The following is a 15,574-nucleotide window of genomic DNA, read 5'->3' on the forward strand; positions in this document are numbered from 1 at the left end:
ATGGCATTTCAATCAACTGCTAGTCTCAACCTCCTCCCGACCGAGATCCTTGAACGAATCCTTTTCTCCATTACCGATCTCCGATCAATTTACCATCTCGTCACGGCTAGCCCGGCTGCGTCTCGCGTCTTTGAGTCCTCAGAAGTGGGACCAAAAGCTCTCGATCATGCGCTTGCTGAGTCAATGTCACCCCATGTGGTCGAGCTGGTCCGCCTTGTCGGTCTAATCCGCATCGCAACGCCAGGCCATCCACCAGCATCGTCGCTCCAGGAATTTATCGAGAAGCACACCCAATGCCAAGGAGGCCAGGACTCTTCCTTCCTCTCGCCTGCACCAAGCCTCGCGCGCTCGCTCCGCGGCCAATCTCCTCAGCTCGTCCGGGACATTCTCTTGACCGCGCGACGCATCTGCTGCCTGGCGTGGGCCTGTTTCGAACACTATCGCAGCCGATGGTCCTCCGTCATCCCATCCCACCTCGAAGACCCCTTCGCTTGGGGTGTTGGTCGTGAAAAGCCATGGCGCCAGAACCCCCTTGGGAAGCCATACAAGCTACAACCTATCGGTCCCTTCTGCTGGATGGAGGAGCAACGCGTGATGCGAGGGTTCTGGAGATTGCAGCTGCTGATCGACCTGAAGCTCGCGGCTTCTGAAGGCCGGCTGGGATGGGCCCTGGGAGACGGCCAACGAGAGATATCTCCTGAGATTCTATTTGCAGGCTGGACCTGGCAGAAAGAGGAGTTCCTCACCGTTGTGGAGTTCGTTGACCATGTGCAAGGCGGTTCAGTTCTCGCGCAAGGCTCTCGGCGTCTCCCGACCCCTCCTCTCGACTACGAGTTCGCAAATAAGTGGCAAAACCCAGCCTTGCCAGGAGTTGTAGACCCCAGATGGCCACGAGAGGAAATTTCAAAGGGACAACCACCGTGTTGGCCGTTCTACGTGGTCAGACTATTAAAAAATCCGTATTCGCCCATCCGCGGAGTTCCGTTCTGGCCGTATCGCCAGCTGGGACTAGCCATCTGGGAAGAAGACAAACTAGATGCACTAGAACTATCACTTAAGCCGTATGCTTCCAGGGCATGCAAACGGCCAACATCGTCGGGCGACCAAGTCTTCACCTGGAGAAGCCTCTTGAGCCAAGAGCTTATAACCGAACTCCAAAGGAACATGGAAGAGGACTGCCAGAAGAACGGGTTTTCGTTTAACCGCGGTAACCCAGACATGTGAGAGTCTCGGGGTTGACTTTGCGGTGGTCTAAGTTGAGAAGAGCATGGAATCAGGATCGAGCCGAAGTTACACGGCTTGATTAGCCAAAAGAGCATGAGAAGCGGGCAAAGGATGTATACCAGGGGAGCAACTCACACCAAAGGTTGAATCGCAAACCTACCGTTGCACTGAAAGACCTTGTCACAAGCCTCCCAAGCCTCGCCACCCTTGATGTATCTCACCCCCAAGCCTTGAAAGGTGGCAGCGTCTTCACAGACATCATCTCACCACATGTTCTCGATGGTGCAAGGCCCGCGGCAGCGAATTCTCTTAACCTGGGCCGGGCCGATGATGACGTTCCTCAACGTCGCGCCGGGTCCGAGAATAAAGACAGCAGCAGCCTCGTCCTGTTCGGCTTGGCCCTTGCAGTCGTCAATACTGTACCATCTTCTCGTCACCTATAATAATGCATGTTAGTAGCAAGGCGACTATAAGGATTACAGCCCATACTCCAAGCGGTGCACGACCATGCGCAATAGAATTCACATGAATTCCGTTCTGAGCCGTCCCTGCGGGCTGCAGGATAGGCAGCCCCTCAGTTATCGCGCCGTAAGGATAACTTGCTGCCATACCACACTTGCATAATACCGTACACCCTCAATTAGTCTCCTCCAATCAGCAGTCAGCTTAGATTACGAAAGTCGGAGATCGCTCTGGCCACATTTGTGCTTTGCCAATCATGTGAGAGATGTAGGCAACTTGATTGTCCTTTATTCTCCAGGATGCGCGCCGTTGCGCGCAATTGCGCGCGGACTGACTTGCAGCGCTCCCTCAGAAATGAATTATCAGGCTACTGCTTTGCATGTACGTGTAAGTGTACGAGCCTCTGGAAACTGATAATGCCGACGCATTTCGCACATTTATACTGCCCAACAACAAAAGGCGCTCTCAGTCCAATATTTCGAGAAGAGTTGGGTCAGCGTCGCAAATTAGAGCAATTCACCGAGCTTTGGGCTTCAATTTTGGTTGGGGCATCTGAGCAGTAGCCTAAGATTTGCAGTGGGGGGCGGTCTGACGGCCACAGAATTTGCCGAGACCCCCTTCAAGGGAAGTGGGAACATGGGGTCCCATCCATGTCTTACCACAGTGACCCCAGCACAATTGTGCCTGGCACCGATTTGCGCAGCATAAGCGACCATCCCTTGGGGCTACACACCTTGTATGAAACATCTCCCTCCTCTCATCTTCCCACTTCATGCTCTATGTCATCGTCATCAGTCATATCTAGATGTAGACCGTATGATGGATGTATTCAATACACGTTCTCCAAAACCTCCGGCCTCATCATGAATTTATTAGTGTAAAGCACTGTCGTTCGTTTTCCCATCACCCATCACCGACCTACGCCATGGGCATCACGCTTTTCGGGATAGAATCTAAGCAATTCGAAGAGTTCAGCCAATGGACTGCTACGCCCCCTTACGCAGCCGTGGTTTCCATTGGAAATCCCAATCTAGATCTGAATCTGGGTCCCATAGGACACAATGCTCACCGCTCACAATGGATGTCTCAACAGCTAGAACTCGAGCAATTCGAGGCTGCATGTGATCTGGTTCGGGACCAAGGGCTCCAGTACGTCTGGCCAGATTTCTGGTGTGCTAATATGAAATCCGGAGGAATGGACTCCCACGGGCTCAACTTCTGGAAGACCTGTTATGGACGCGCTCGTTGGTACTTGATTCTCATGTCGGAGTCTTTGTACCAACAGGTTCAAAGAAACCTGTATCCTGGAGGCAACCCTTCTGGATCGTCCCAAGGACCCCATAGTCCGGAAAAATTCCTGGAATTACTCCTCGCGTCAAGAACGGAATTCTCCAATCTAAGATCTGGTACCATGGATCAACGGCCCCTTCCAAACCTGGCTCATTTGATATTGGCCATCCATGGAATGAATGCCGCCAGGCTTCAAACTTCTATATTACATGAGAAATCAGCAAATGTTACTTCTGTGGTTAACGCAGCAAGCAGTCATGGGTTGTGTAAGACAGTGATATCACAGCTGGTTTTGGTTGTTTTTCGAAGCGATGTAGGTAGTAATTCTTGTAACAAGCAGACAGCTGTCTGCCAAAGCTTCCAGGGAAAGCATGCGACGTTGCCGAAAGACACAGTTTCCAATCTCGGAGAAACTGTAGACAAAACCCAAGGACAATATCGAGCAGCACCATCAACCTGGCAATTTGGAAAACCAGTCATTACACATCCCGACTCCTATACCAAGCAAAGCCAGTTTATGAGGCCACAGACTGGCCCCCGCGGATTTTTCGAAGCTTCGCATGCTTTCCAGCAATCCATCGAACAGGCGATTCCCGCAGCATCTAGAAACAGAAAACAACACGAAACTCGTCATCTGTTCCCAGTGACGGAGGAGGAGACTTACGATCAACGTTCTTCAACATTACAATCTCAAAGTCACTCATTCGACATGTTGCGACTAAAGCAACAAGAAAAAATCGAAATCTCTGCACCGCCACACAACCTGGACAAACATGGCGTCTCCATGATTGCGATCCCCTCGCTATTGCATGGAAATGACCTTCAGCCCTCTAAAGAGGACGCTTTTGGCACAATACGTTCGTGGCTCGATTCGACTCCGTTGGATCCAGCGACAAAAGAAGAAAACGAGTCATTCAAGCTACTTCCTTCCGTAGACCCAGTCGAAGTAGTCGATGACAACATGGAAGATATCAACGACAGATCTTCGGAAACTTCATCCAAGACAGAGAACCAGTGGCAATCCTTTGATGGATGGGCAGAAACGGCTACTTCACTGGAGTCCAGTCATCCACTATTCTTCGTCAAAGGCAAACTCATTGAAACTGCTTTGGCCAGGTACCTTGACCAGAAAAATGAACAGCGAAGATCTAGTGGCAGTCTGCGGACTCCAGTATCATCCAAAAGACAACGAAGGCCGGAAATAGCATGTCCCTTTTACAAGAAGGACCCAGTCAAGTACTCAAGTTGTCTAAAAGGTCCCCGCTTATTGACCATATCCCGAGTCAAACACCACCTTCTGCAAAAGCATCGCATGCCGTTCTACTGTCCAGTTTGCAAGAAGGATTTTCAGATGGCTCAAAGCCGGGACAGGCACATTGTCAAGCGGTCCTGCAGCCTTAGGGAAGACTTCCCGCATGAAGGGATCTTAGACGACCAGAGACGACTTCTGCTTCGTCGTCATAGGCGTTTGGGCCTAAAGCAGCACTGGCACAAAATATGTGTTCTTCTACAGCTTGAAATCTACGAGTCTGTGTCACCATACTTGATGGATACAAACGACATTGCAAACGAGGTTATGAGATTCAGAAACTTTTGGAGAAAGGACGGCCAAAGCTGTATAGCAGACACTTTGGTAAAGGTCGACTTGTGTCATTGGGATCGCAAGAATGAGGAACGAGATCTGGCTTCTTTATATGTAGACGTTCTGGAGGGAGCGTTAGACACGCTCATCAAGTGATACAGATAACAGGAAGAGAGGCTCACACTATACCTTGAAGGGGTAGGACAGAGAATGTAAGAACCCCTTTCCACTATAGGATGAACCTTCAATAAAAGCTCATGAACAACACAGATGGTATCAACTTAAAAATCGAAAAGTAGAAATTGTTACAAGCCTAGCAAGATTATAGTGTTTTTGTGGATGGAAACTAAGTTTCTCAGAAGATTTCTGAAGATAGTTGCTGTTTCTTTACAGTCTCTTTCAAAATTCACAAAGCTTGGAGTCCTTATGTATAGGTAGCCTTATCAAATTGGAAATTACGTTGTCGTCTGAATATCAATGCTTTGAGTGAGCTCCCTGACGCAAAACTGGAGTTGATTACGAAGCATATTTTGATCGTGGAAGGACTAGCTGGAGAAAATCTGAGCGTACATTCTAGTATATCCAAATGAAGTGCTAGCTTAATTCGTAGACACGCGATATGGTTCTGTTATTTTGCGATTTTGGAATAGGGCTTTCTTCTGGGCATCTCTACTTGCGCAACCAAGGATTTGCCATCAAGAATTTTCGAATTCCACCGCATCCCGTGTCTCCACCTCAGTTCAAGTGGGTTCCGGCGTTGTGGCAGAGTGGTCTAATGCGCAAGACTAGAAATCTTGTTCCTTCGGGAGCGTCTGTTCAAATCAGGCCAACGTCGTTAATAGTTTTTGGTCTACGTAACCAAACGTTTTTTATTAGAAGACACTCACGAACAGCACATTTTTTTCACCTACAAGAGTTATGTTTTCAGTGAATGAAGATTAAGAGCTGGAGAGAATTCTCATAACCAGGCTTTCATGTTAACTAAATTTGTGTGGGAAGGGGGGGCTAGGCAGTATGAAGCACGTTGGTTTAAATACTCTTGATATCATCAGTCCACTTATATCTATAAGCTGTCAAAGATTTCAGCTCACCTTCCACTGTTGTATGAATGCACAGCGGGAAGTAAGCGCCAATGTCCAATTGGCTCGACTGCCTTTCCACTCCAAGACCCGGAACATAGTTCTTTCTGCAACCTGATCTACGACGAATACGAGCAGTTTTCTGCTGCAAGTACTCGGCGCATCAAGAGGGTACAGTTCCAGTGGGCAGGATAGGTGTCGTTCTTGGCAAACAATCGAAACAAGATGGGCCTTAATTGTTCCGATTGGAGAGTTGGCGAAATGAGTATAAAAGCCTGGAGCGGCGCGTGTTTCTAAGCCAGAGCAGGATCAGCTGCCCACCCACCCTTTATTCCAGCAATCTTCGATCTACGCATTTGCAAACTTATAGCCTCTGGTGATGATTTTTTCATTGAGACGGTGTTGTAGCATAACGGTTTAATATCACGCGTACGCCAAGGCTCTGTGATCACTTCTAGCAGATTTCACGATGGCCGAGCCTATGACCAACCAATCCGGCGCCCCCGCGGCTGCAGAAGCTGCTGCAATACGTCCTTCTGATCCATCAGTTACCTCATCGGTTGTAACCTCAGAGATTCCCGCGAATGATTCAATACTTAAGGCAGACGAAGGAGAAACTGTATACGTTGATATGATGTAATCTATTCTGCCCTGTAGACTCTAACATGTGCATGTATTTCAAGACTGACGGAGCTTCGACAATAGATGAGCGACTGTAGGAAAACCTCATTATCTCAGATCCGTTTCTTGATACTGAAATTACGTAGCTCTAGCTATACCGCTTCGCTGTCCTCTAGCGTGATTGATTACCCAGTCGAGTACGGACGACGCTATCATGCGTTTCGGCCAAGGTGTAAGCCCTAGTATTCCTTCCAGTAGCATTGTGTTTTTTGCCTTTATGTTAACCTATTTGGCCTATGTTATGCCTAAGACGGAATCGACAAAGAGAGACTTCAGTAACCGTAGGTCAAATGATACGTGCACGCGGCCGTTACGGATAGAATCTTGATTATGAGCAATGTGAAACAAATGGGTTCAATAGTATCCCATCAGTCAAGGCAGGTCAGCATGAACTCACTGCAGCACACATGTTGCATCAACTCTGAGGTCCCAATCAAGGACTTATCGCGCGTTTCTCATACATTCCAGCACAAACGTTGACTGTATCACGACCGATGGCTCATTTCCGTCGACTTCCAATGCTGAACCAGCGACTGTGGTCATGCCACTGACTGATCCCCCAGTTATGCGGTTTGTCAGACCAATCTCATCATCCGACTCTTGTAATCGCTGCATGCCATCCCCGTTGCCATAGTTGAACCTCGATCCCCCGTAGGTGAACAGCGCGCCTTGGCCTTGTTTCGAGTTATTGCAAGCTCCCTCAGCCGACCTCCACGGCGTGCTGTTGAATTCTGGCCCGGATTGCGCGCTGCGCTGTGTCGAAGAAATCCTATTGCGGACGAGGTGGCGGAGTGGAGCGAGGTGAGGTAGGCAGGCAGATACAATGGCAACAGACGGCTCGATTGCCGACCAGATAAATACTGGGCCCATAATCCACGTGAGATCTTGTGCTTTGGAGAATTTGTCTAGGTACCAGATGCGGACAACGCTGGCAATACAGACACTGCAAATCGGTCAGTCATATTACCATATCATCAGTCGGGGGGTGAAAAGGGAGCAGTCGCACAAGCTCCCGAGCAACATGATACTGCACACAGCAAACTTCCTCCGCCCAGACATCTGCAACTTCAAGATCTCGGGGATTGGTATCAACAAGACCATGATGTCGTTCAGCATGTTGATTATTCCAAGTGCGAGATAGAATGCGTTTACGTCGATACACGTCCCATGTTCTCCGACGAACTGGTTCCAGTAGAAGGATAATGGTTTGCATGCATTTCCCATCGTTGCCCATATGATGATCGGATATGATATTGATAGGAAGTATCCAAAAATCAAAGAGATTTTGAAAGAAAGAACCGTGGACACGAATATTCGTTGGTAGAAGAAGATTGAGATTTTGGTAGCTGCGCAGGCGCTTCCATAGACGAAGGTGTAGGCGTAAAGGACCTTTTCTCAAGGTTGGTCAACAAACGTAACATTTTCAGAGAGACGAAGATCAAAACGCACCTTGAAGACCCGTGTCAGCTTCCCAAGTGTCAGGGACCAGACATGGTTTCCAGCGCCTTGGGCACCACCCGCGATACTCAGACCAACGGTTGCGCCAACAAGAACCTAGAACACAACACCGACGAGATTAGCAGTTGTTTTCGGCAGGTTAAGTTTGATATCAGGCCTTCGTACATACCAGAAACACAACGATGACCCAATCATCCGCCTTAAGGTTGTGGCCTTGGAGGTATCTCGCCCCCAATCGCAACATCACCGCTACGGACGCCAAAACTGCCAGGACAATTACAGCAGCATTATTCTGGGCGACACTGCTTTCAGTAACGTCTAAGCCGTCCGGTGGTGGACCAAACAGCAGGGTGATTTCCGAGTTCCATTCCATGTCGGAGACCTAAGTCTGGTATGCAACAAATAGAAATGCCGTGCCACTAGAGATTCGCGGTGGAATCAATACAAACACTTTTGCAGACATGTAGTTGCAGAACAACAAGAGCAACTTTCTATCTTGCAGAGAAATGGACCGGGTTTTGGAATTATTGTGGCACAGACGGGCGTAGGAAGCTCTCAGGCTGCGCAAAATGGAAGGTGCTGGCTGAGGCGAATATTGGAACTGATGCTAGAAGTCTTTCGGTCTCTGCCCCATGCAGATTTCCTCGCATTGTACCCTCTTCAAGCTTGGTAATACCAAAGCTTCCCTGCGGTTCGATGTTCAGATCCTCTGGAATGTATCAGTCTTCAGCGTCATTTTTCAAGGTGCTCTAGGGTTACTGGGTGGTTGTTATGCAAGGGTCAAGGATGGTTTGGCCGTTGGTTGCACACCACGCTGCCTTCCCCAGCTGTTATGGCTATTCAATCCCCGCTTGTGGGACAGTATTCATTAGCACCTTCAGGGGTCATATGCACAGACAAGAGAAACTGTTAGCGGGCTCCTCCAGTATCACAGTACCCTCTGATAGTTCTCACCGGTGGTTGATGCGCATACCTACTTCCATGACCTGAACATCATCCAGTTGCTTTCGCAACAGCTCCGTCGACGAATGCGTCAAAGGAAATTGGAGGACCAAAATGAGACAGGGCCCTGAAAGTCTGGTCGAGATCTACAAAGAGCAATTCGCATTGTTTCAATGGTATACCATCCATATCGGAGAAATGACAGAATTTTGAATTGGAGAAGGTGTTTACGTTGCTCTTATCTCAAGTATTAAATGCAACAAAACCGGATGATCGTAAGACATGTAGATAACCTGCAAATCTTGACCGTTAACCTCGAAGATATCGAACAATAGAAAACTGCTAAACCACAGTATAAAGACTGCGTATTCTGTAGATTGTCAAGTGGTATGTGCTTCCGGAGCCGATCACTCTTGCCCGTTGGACCGTCTAGCTGCAACTTATATTGCTTGAGACTGATGGCACGGGGAACAGGGGGGCCGGTTCCGTAAACAGGGGTCAGGTCTAGGCTTGGTCTGATCACGCTGCTAGGCGTGGGCGAACCATTTAAATTGCGAAACTTATCTTGCAAGGACTGGTCGAGATATTCGGAACTCAAGGAGAAGCGCTTCTGGTTTTAAGGATTGAACAACATACCTATGCGTTTAGCCAACAAGCCAGTTTTGTGACCCAAGTTGACGTCTGGCTCTGTAAAGTCCCCTTGTATATAGTCCTGGACAAGTCCTACCCTGTCTACTTGTGCAGTGGGGCAAGGCCGAATTAGTGCTGCTCATCGGCGATACATAGTAGATAGACGATAGGAGGAGGTCGAGTGGATTCTCCATGTTCGTTCCGTGGCAAGACACGATGTTAGCAAGAAGGGGTGAAGTGTGGTTGCGGCGTAGCTACTTGGTGCTGGGATCATCGTTCAGGGATAAATTGTGACCATAGCTACGAGATGCCATTATGATAACCCTGTTTCTTATGTCCTCCTTTTTTTGCTTTATTCCCCAACTCTCCATCGTTCGCTCACTCATTTGAGCAGTTTGATACCATGGGGTCCCTTCCAGGCTTCACCGAAATTCCCGACCTGACACCCTTGGAGCGTATTGGTCCCAAAGGCTACCTCCGGTATGTCTTTCCTTTTCAACTCAAGGATGACTACGACCTCGATCAAGTAGCTTTAGTCCTCTGTGCTGGATATGAAGCTGCCCAGCGACGAATCATTGTCTTGGACTGCGAGGCCATTCCAGACTTTGATGCAAAGCAAGCTCCGAAAACTACCATATGAAGACATGGAGAGGATTGCGGTCAAAGATCTACGCGCTCCTGGTATTTTTCCAATGACCTATTCAGAGCTAAAGTCGAAGGGTTTTCCGGTGTCTGCGTTCGACGCTGTCACCATCTGCCGCCGTTCTGTCTGGCCTTCTCCTGGACGTCCAAGGTGGCATGATCTTATCGTGGTGCATCTTCCACATGTTCGGTGATGGACAAACCTTCCTAACCTGGACAAAGATCTGGGCAGAAGAATGTCGCCGCGCTCAAGGTCTCACCATCGCGGACCCGTTCAGGCTCGACGAGACTCTTTTGAGGGACCGCCAGCGACTCATGAAGCCTACTGGCAAGAACCAAGGACGGACCGAAGACCATCCGGAGTACACCATTCTCCCTTTCACCCCTCAAGGCATGCCTCCCAACATGCTGTCCGAAGACCACCGTGGACAAATATTTTACTTCTCGCCAGAGTCTCTTGCCAAACTCAAGTCCGAAGCCTCTCCTACCAAAGCAACAGAGCCTACCAAGCAGAAATGGATCTCTACCAACGACGCCCTTTCAGCACTGCTGTGGCGTACAGTGATGGCTGTTCAATCGCCTCTCAAGAATCTTGAAGGCGACCCGGTTTCGGTCTTTAACATTGCAATCAACGGCCGTCTCCGTACAGACCCACCGGTGCACCCCGATACGATGGGCTGCTTTCTAGGTTATGTCGCCGCATCAGTCCCGATCCGCAAGATGCTCGGCTCTGCGAGCTTAGCGGATTTGGCCATCTTGATCCGGCAAGCCCTGATACGAGCCGACAACCAGTTCGTTGACGATGTAGCGACACTCATTGACAAGGTGGAAGATGTCAACCGCGTACTTCCCACTGCGATGCTCGATGTTCCGGGCAACAACTGCATCCAAACATCTTGGGTCGACTTCTCTCTTTATGATGTCCAATGGGGGCCAGTGCTCGGCGACAAGATCCAGGCCGTCCGCGCCCCTCATATAGGAGTTATAAACGGACTGCAGGTAGTCATGCCTATCTTGCCAGATGGCGGGATGGAGATTTTGATTGGAGTTGAGAAGAGCTGTCTGGACAAGTTGCTGCATGAGCCATTGTGGATGAAGTTCGCCGAGGCGAGATAGACCACTACAGGCTTACGAGCGATTACTTTGGAAATAAATCATCCAGCCCGGTACCAATAGGGACTGTTCTTGGGCTTACCAACCGAGACAGCATTTGCTTGGAGTAGTGAATACAGATAGAGTTGGACGCATTCTTGCAATCGTATCGATCCGTATGAGGCCAGGGATAATTGATGAGCATGGTTTGTATTGGAAATAGGGAAGAAAAGTAAAATTCATCGCAATTGTCTTCAGTTTTCCCTACCTGTTCTCTTGTTCTGCATCACCGGGTACAGTTGCCTTGAAAAAAAATGCAAACCCGAGGGGTGGCGTTGGGGTAACTGAGCTTTTCTGGTGAGTTCCTTAACTATTACTATCACTACTAACCCCGATTGATGCCACAGGGATATACTCCAATTGGTATGGCCCAAACCAACGTCATCCATGAATTATCGCTTTGCAAAACCAAGAGACTTCTGGCAAGGTCTTGTTACATCAACGCAAATATCATATCGAAGGGCTGTCCTCGTTTTCCAAACATTCACTGGCGCGCACAATAACATTCACTCTTAGTACTTCAAAATCGGCAGGAGTCGTTAGGTAGCGACTTTTTATCATGTCATCGTAAGATTTGAGGGCTACTTTCCACCTGTGGTTTCTCGATCTTCTGGTGACATGGGACTTAACGTTTCACTGTGAGATAGCCTGCACTGGTAGGCTAATGTAAATCTGTTTGATACTACTAAGATAGCAAGGTCTCATGAAAACGCTTTCTTTCACGAGCGACTTCCGGCGTAAAGCGTGTGAGTTGCGGGTACAAGCGACATGCTTTTCGTAGCTCGGGTTTGTCGAGTTAAATAAATTTATGTAGTCCTCAGTCATTTCCCGCATAACATAGCGTAACAAGATACAGATCCTGAAATCTGATTTAGCACGAAAGTCAAACGCAGTCCTTCGCAATAGCGGAAAAGAGAGCCCACTCGACAGGGCCTGAGTGGTGCGCAAGTTAAAGTATGATTCATTAAACGAATTCGAACAGATTAGACAGTTACCTTTCATAACACAAGATCATGTGGCTCAGGCACAACTGTTTTTGTCTAAAGGCTCCGAGTAAAAATTTCTAAAGATGGGTGTCGCCGGTCGCACAGCCTAGTTCTGTGATCCATTCATAAAACAGCGCATTGAACATCACTTCAAGTAGTAACTTTGAGGCGCAATACGCACTCTAATCGCACGAAATGATCAGTAATATATTCCGAAAGGCGTACAGTCTAACGTCTTACTTACCCGAAGTTCTGTATACTGGTCTGAAACAAGACGCGGGGCCTCTGGGTGCACCGAACTCGCCGGCCAAGACTTGGATATGAACTTAGATTTGACTCCGCCAGGATCTGATATTAGTTTCGCATAACCTAGATGATAGCGACGAACTTAAAAACCCCTAACGGCGATTAACGTTGTAACCCCTCAATGATGCTTGCGGATATATCTTACCATTCTTCGACCGGCGCCGATAGAAGTCCATTCCTCGGCGAAATTCTCTGATAATCCTGTCGGCTAGGATATCTGGAGTCTCTAGCGACCGATATATTCGTTCCTTGAACATCTCCTTTCTTGACAACTCACTCAGTCACTCATTTGTTGTGTGATATTACTGTCTTTACCATGCTTTCTTACGTTCTTACCACCGCTCTCCTGTTAGCTGAGCTGGCTTACAGCCATCGACTGCATGGACTTCACGGTCGCGTGCCTGCTAGGTATCCAGTCTCGCACGGTCCTGGAACGCACGCAGACTTCACCAAGCGAAACTCGGAGAACGTCTTCGTGCCCATTTCTCACGATCGGCCTATCCTGGTCCCAACACGTAATGATCACCCGCAAAAGCCGGTCGGCGTCAAGGGGGACGGACCAATTCAAACCAACAAGTTTTACGCCAACTTCTTCGCCGGCAAGCAAGACAATGCCACCTGGACGCACCCTTATTCAGTTTGGTGGTCCAATGACACGGCCAAACATGGTCATGGACTGTCAGTGTCCCATACGGACCGTAGCGATTTCATCTACGGTCCAGGGCACCCTGTGCAGTCATTCGAGGACCCTTTCTTCCAGCAATCAATCGCCCTTTCTGCCCGGGAGCTCCAGAATGGCACGTTCTTGACAACGGACACGTTGACAGCTTTTGCCGTCAACGTCAACCTTGCACCCAGGAAAGGCGCCAAGCCAACGATTTCGTTCCCACTTGTTCAGGGAATGGCTTTCGTAACCGGTGTTTATAATGATGCCACTGTTCTCATTCAGTCTCAGAAGCATTTCTCGAACATAACCGATCTTCGACTAGACTCTTATGGACTCGATTCTTCTGTGTACGGTTGGAGTGCTCGGCTGAACGATGGGTCAAGCTGGTTGATCTATGTTAGCCCAAGCGAATCTTCTCAGAGACCAACTCTCAAAATGATGGACAAAGGGACGCTTCTAGGACCTCGGGGCTTCACTGGAACAGTGCAAGTTGCTAAGAACCCCAGTGGAACGTCTGGTGTCGAGATTTTCAACAAGGCCGCTGGAGCGTATCCTGTGGGTGCCACAATCTCTGGCTCCGTTTCGGGCAAAACAGGAACGTACACACTCGCTTGGAAGAAGAAGGGCGTCACGCAAAGCCCACTGTTAATGTTCGCCTTACCTCATCATGTCAAGTCCTTTGATAAGGAGACTGCCAGAGGCCTCACGAATGTCACCTTGGCCAGTACCACCAAGGGCATCGCAACTGCTACGTTTGCTGATGGTTTCACCATGATCGAGGACGACCTTCCGACCGACATCAGCTTCGATCCGTGGTCGCCTCGTTTGGGCTCTGTGGGATCCAAAGGCGCTTCAGGCGGCACAATCTCGGACGAAGCCAAAGCCGCTGTGATTGAAGCCGCAAAGATCGAGCTTACCCGCGACATCGTCACACTCACTAACCTAACATCCAAATACTACGGCGGCATAGCCTTTTCTGTGTACGCAAGGGCGCTCTATGCTGTTCACGAAATAGCTGGGGATACTTCGTTCAAGGATGAGGCACTGCGCAAGCTCGAGACCGCATTCGACCGTTATGTCAATAACCTGGAGCCGAACCCCCTGTTCTATGATGACGTGTGGAAGGGCCTCGTCTCCTCTGGATCGTACGGCAACAACGACTCGGGGATTGACTTTGGCAACACGTACTACAACGACCACAACTTCCACTACGGCTACTACGTCTACACTGCCGCAATCATCGCTTATTTTGATCCGTCCTGGTTGACGAGGAATGACGGTCTCAACAAGCTTTGGGTCAACAACCTGATCCGGGACTGGTCCAACCCCTCCACCGAAGATCCCTTTTTCCCCTTCTCCCGCTCTTTCGACTGGTTTCATGGCCACAGCTGGGCGCGTGGCGTGCTCGAGGCCCCTGACGGTAAGGACCAGGAATCTTCTGCCGAGGATGCCTTCTCGACGTACGCCATCAAAATGTGGGGGCACATCACAGGCGATGTTCATGCCGAGGCCCGCGGCAACCTCCAGCTCGCCGTCACTGCCCGCAGCTTGCAGTCATACTTCCTCCTGGCTAGCGACAATGATGTACAGCCGCCCAACTTCGTCGATAACCGCGTGACGGGAATTCTCTGGGATAGGAAGATCAACCACACCACCTACTTCGGCGACGAGATCGCCTACATCCAGGGCATTCACATGCTACCGATCGTCCCCAGCAGTGCATATGTTCGGACGGCCTCGTTCGTACGCGAGGAGTGGGACCAGTACTTCGCGGGCAACAAGAGCGGCTCTCTCACAGCAGCCGGCTTCGCAGGGCATGTTTACGTCAACCTTGCCATCGCAGATAAGCCGGGTGCGGTGGAGAGCTACCAGTTCATGAAGAGTCTGACGCCGAGCAGCCCTTACCTCGATGGGGTGAGCCTGACATGGAACATTGCGTACACCGCTGCCCTGGGTGGAAGTCTGGGCTCCAACTCTACTGCGAACTTGGCAATCAGGGAGTCATCTTGAATACAAGGTTCTCTTGGAGGCTTCGGTGGGTTCGGAGCGTGGAAGGGGGTGCAACCACGGAGTTCATAATTTCATTTCTACGCTGTACTGACTCAATGAGTCAGTTCATGGCGGCACCTATACCAACTTTTCCACTGCTAAAACCGATTCGCATTTATTTGGGTGCAACGCTTTGAGACTTGCTTCAACTGTTACTATAAGAAGATATTACCCATGAATGACCCAAAGTCGCCTTGCAAAAGGGGACCTCTATCGAGCAGGCAACATTATATCGCACCACTAAACAACCAGAGACACAAAGAGAAGTAAACCTGTAGGTTTATTTGTGGACGTAGACTGGTTTCGATAGCTTCTTGCAAGTTGTGAAGCCATGTAACCGTCCGTGGTTGTGAACTATGTGACTTGTCATGACTCATGGAGATGGTCTCAATTTACCCACACGCGAAACCTATTCGACTGTTTT

At 49.3% G+C, this 15,574-nt stretch overlaps 4 protein-coding genes and 1 non-coding gene across 5 annotated transcripts; all 5 read left to right on the plus strand.

The window, feature by feature from the left end:
* ColSpa_08012 (uncharacterized protein) lies at positions 1 to 1,224 on the plus strand (the record flags this gene model as incomplete). The annotated part of the gene is made up of 1 exon (XM_049274224.1): positions 1 to 1,224. The coding sequence occupies one exon, from the start codon at positions 1 to 3 to the stop codon at positions 1,222 to 1,224; it is 1,224 nt and encodes a 407-aa protein (XP_049130181.1).
* A 4,087-nt stretch (positions 1,225 to 5,311) lies between these two features.
* On the plus strand, positions 5,312 to 5,393 carry ColSpa_tRNA_214. The gene has a single exon. It is a non-coding gene; the product is annotated as a tRNA-Ser (tRNA).
* Positions 5,394 to 9,751: 4,358 nt separating this feature from the next.
* ColSpa_08013 (uncharacterized protein) lies at positions 9,752 to 9,988 on the plus strand (the record flags this gene model as incomplete). Its single annotated transcript, XM_049274225.1, has 1 exon — positions 9,752 to 9,988. The coding sequence occupies one exon, from the start codon at positions 9,752 to 9,754 to the stop codon at positions 9,986 to 9,988; it is 237 nt and encodes a 78-aa protein (XP_049130182.1).
* A 185-nt stretch (positions 9,989 to 10,173) lies between these two features.
* Positions 10,174 to 11,106, plus strand: ColSpa_08014 (O-acetyltransferase anaat; the record flags this gene model as incomplete). Its single annotated transcript, XM_049274226.1, has 1 exon — positions 10,174 to 11,106. One exon carries the CDS (start codon positions 10,174 to 10,176, stop codon positions 11,104 to 11,106), a length of 933 nt encoding a protein of 310 aa, XP_049130183.1.
* A 1,644-nt stretch (positions 11,107 to 12,750) lies between these two features.
* On the plus strand, positions 12,751 to 15,111 carry ColSpa_08015 (putative endo-beta-1,4-glucanase D; the record flags this gene model as incomplete). The annotated part of the gene is made up of 1 exon (XM_049274227.1): positions 12,751 to 15,111. One exon carries the CDS (start codon positions 12,751 to 12,753, stop codon positions 15,109 to 15,111), a length of 2,361 nt encoding a protein of 786 aa, XP_049130184.1.
* Positions 15,112 to 15,574: the final 463 nt, after the last annotated feature.

This window comes from Colletotrichum spaethianum, assembly GCF_022836535.1.
Source record: "Colletotrichum spaethianum MAFF 239500 DNA, contig21, whole genome shotgun sequence".
NCBI classification, from domain to species: Eukaryota; Fungi; Ascomycota; class Sordariomycetes; order Glomerellales; family Glomerellaceae; genus Colletotrichum; species Colletotrichum spaethianum.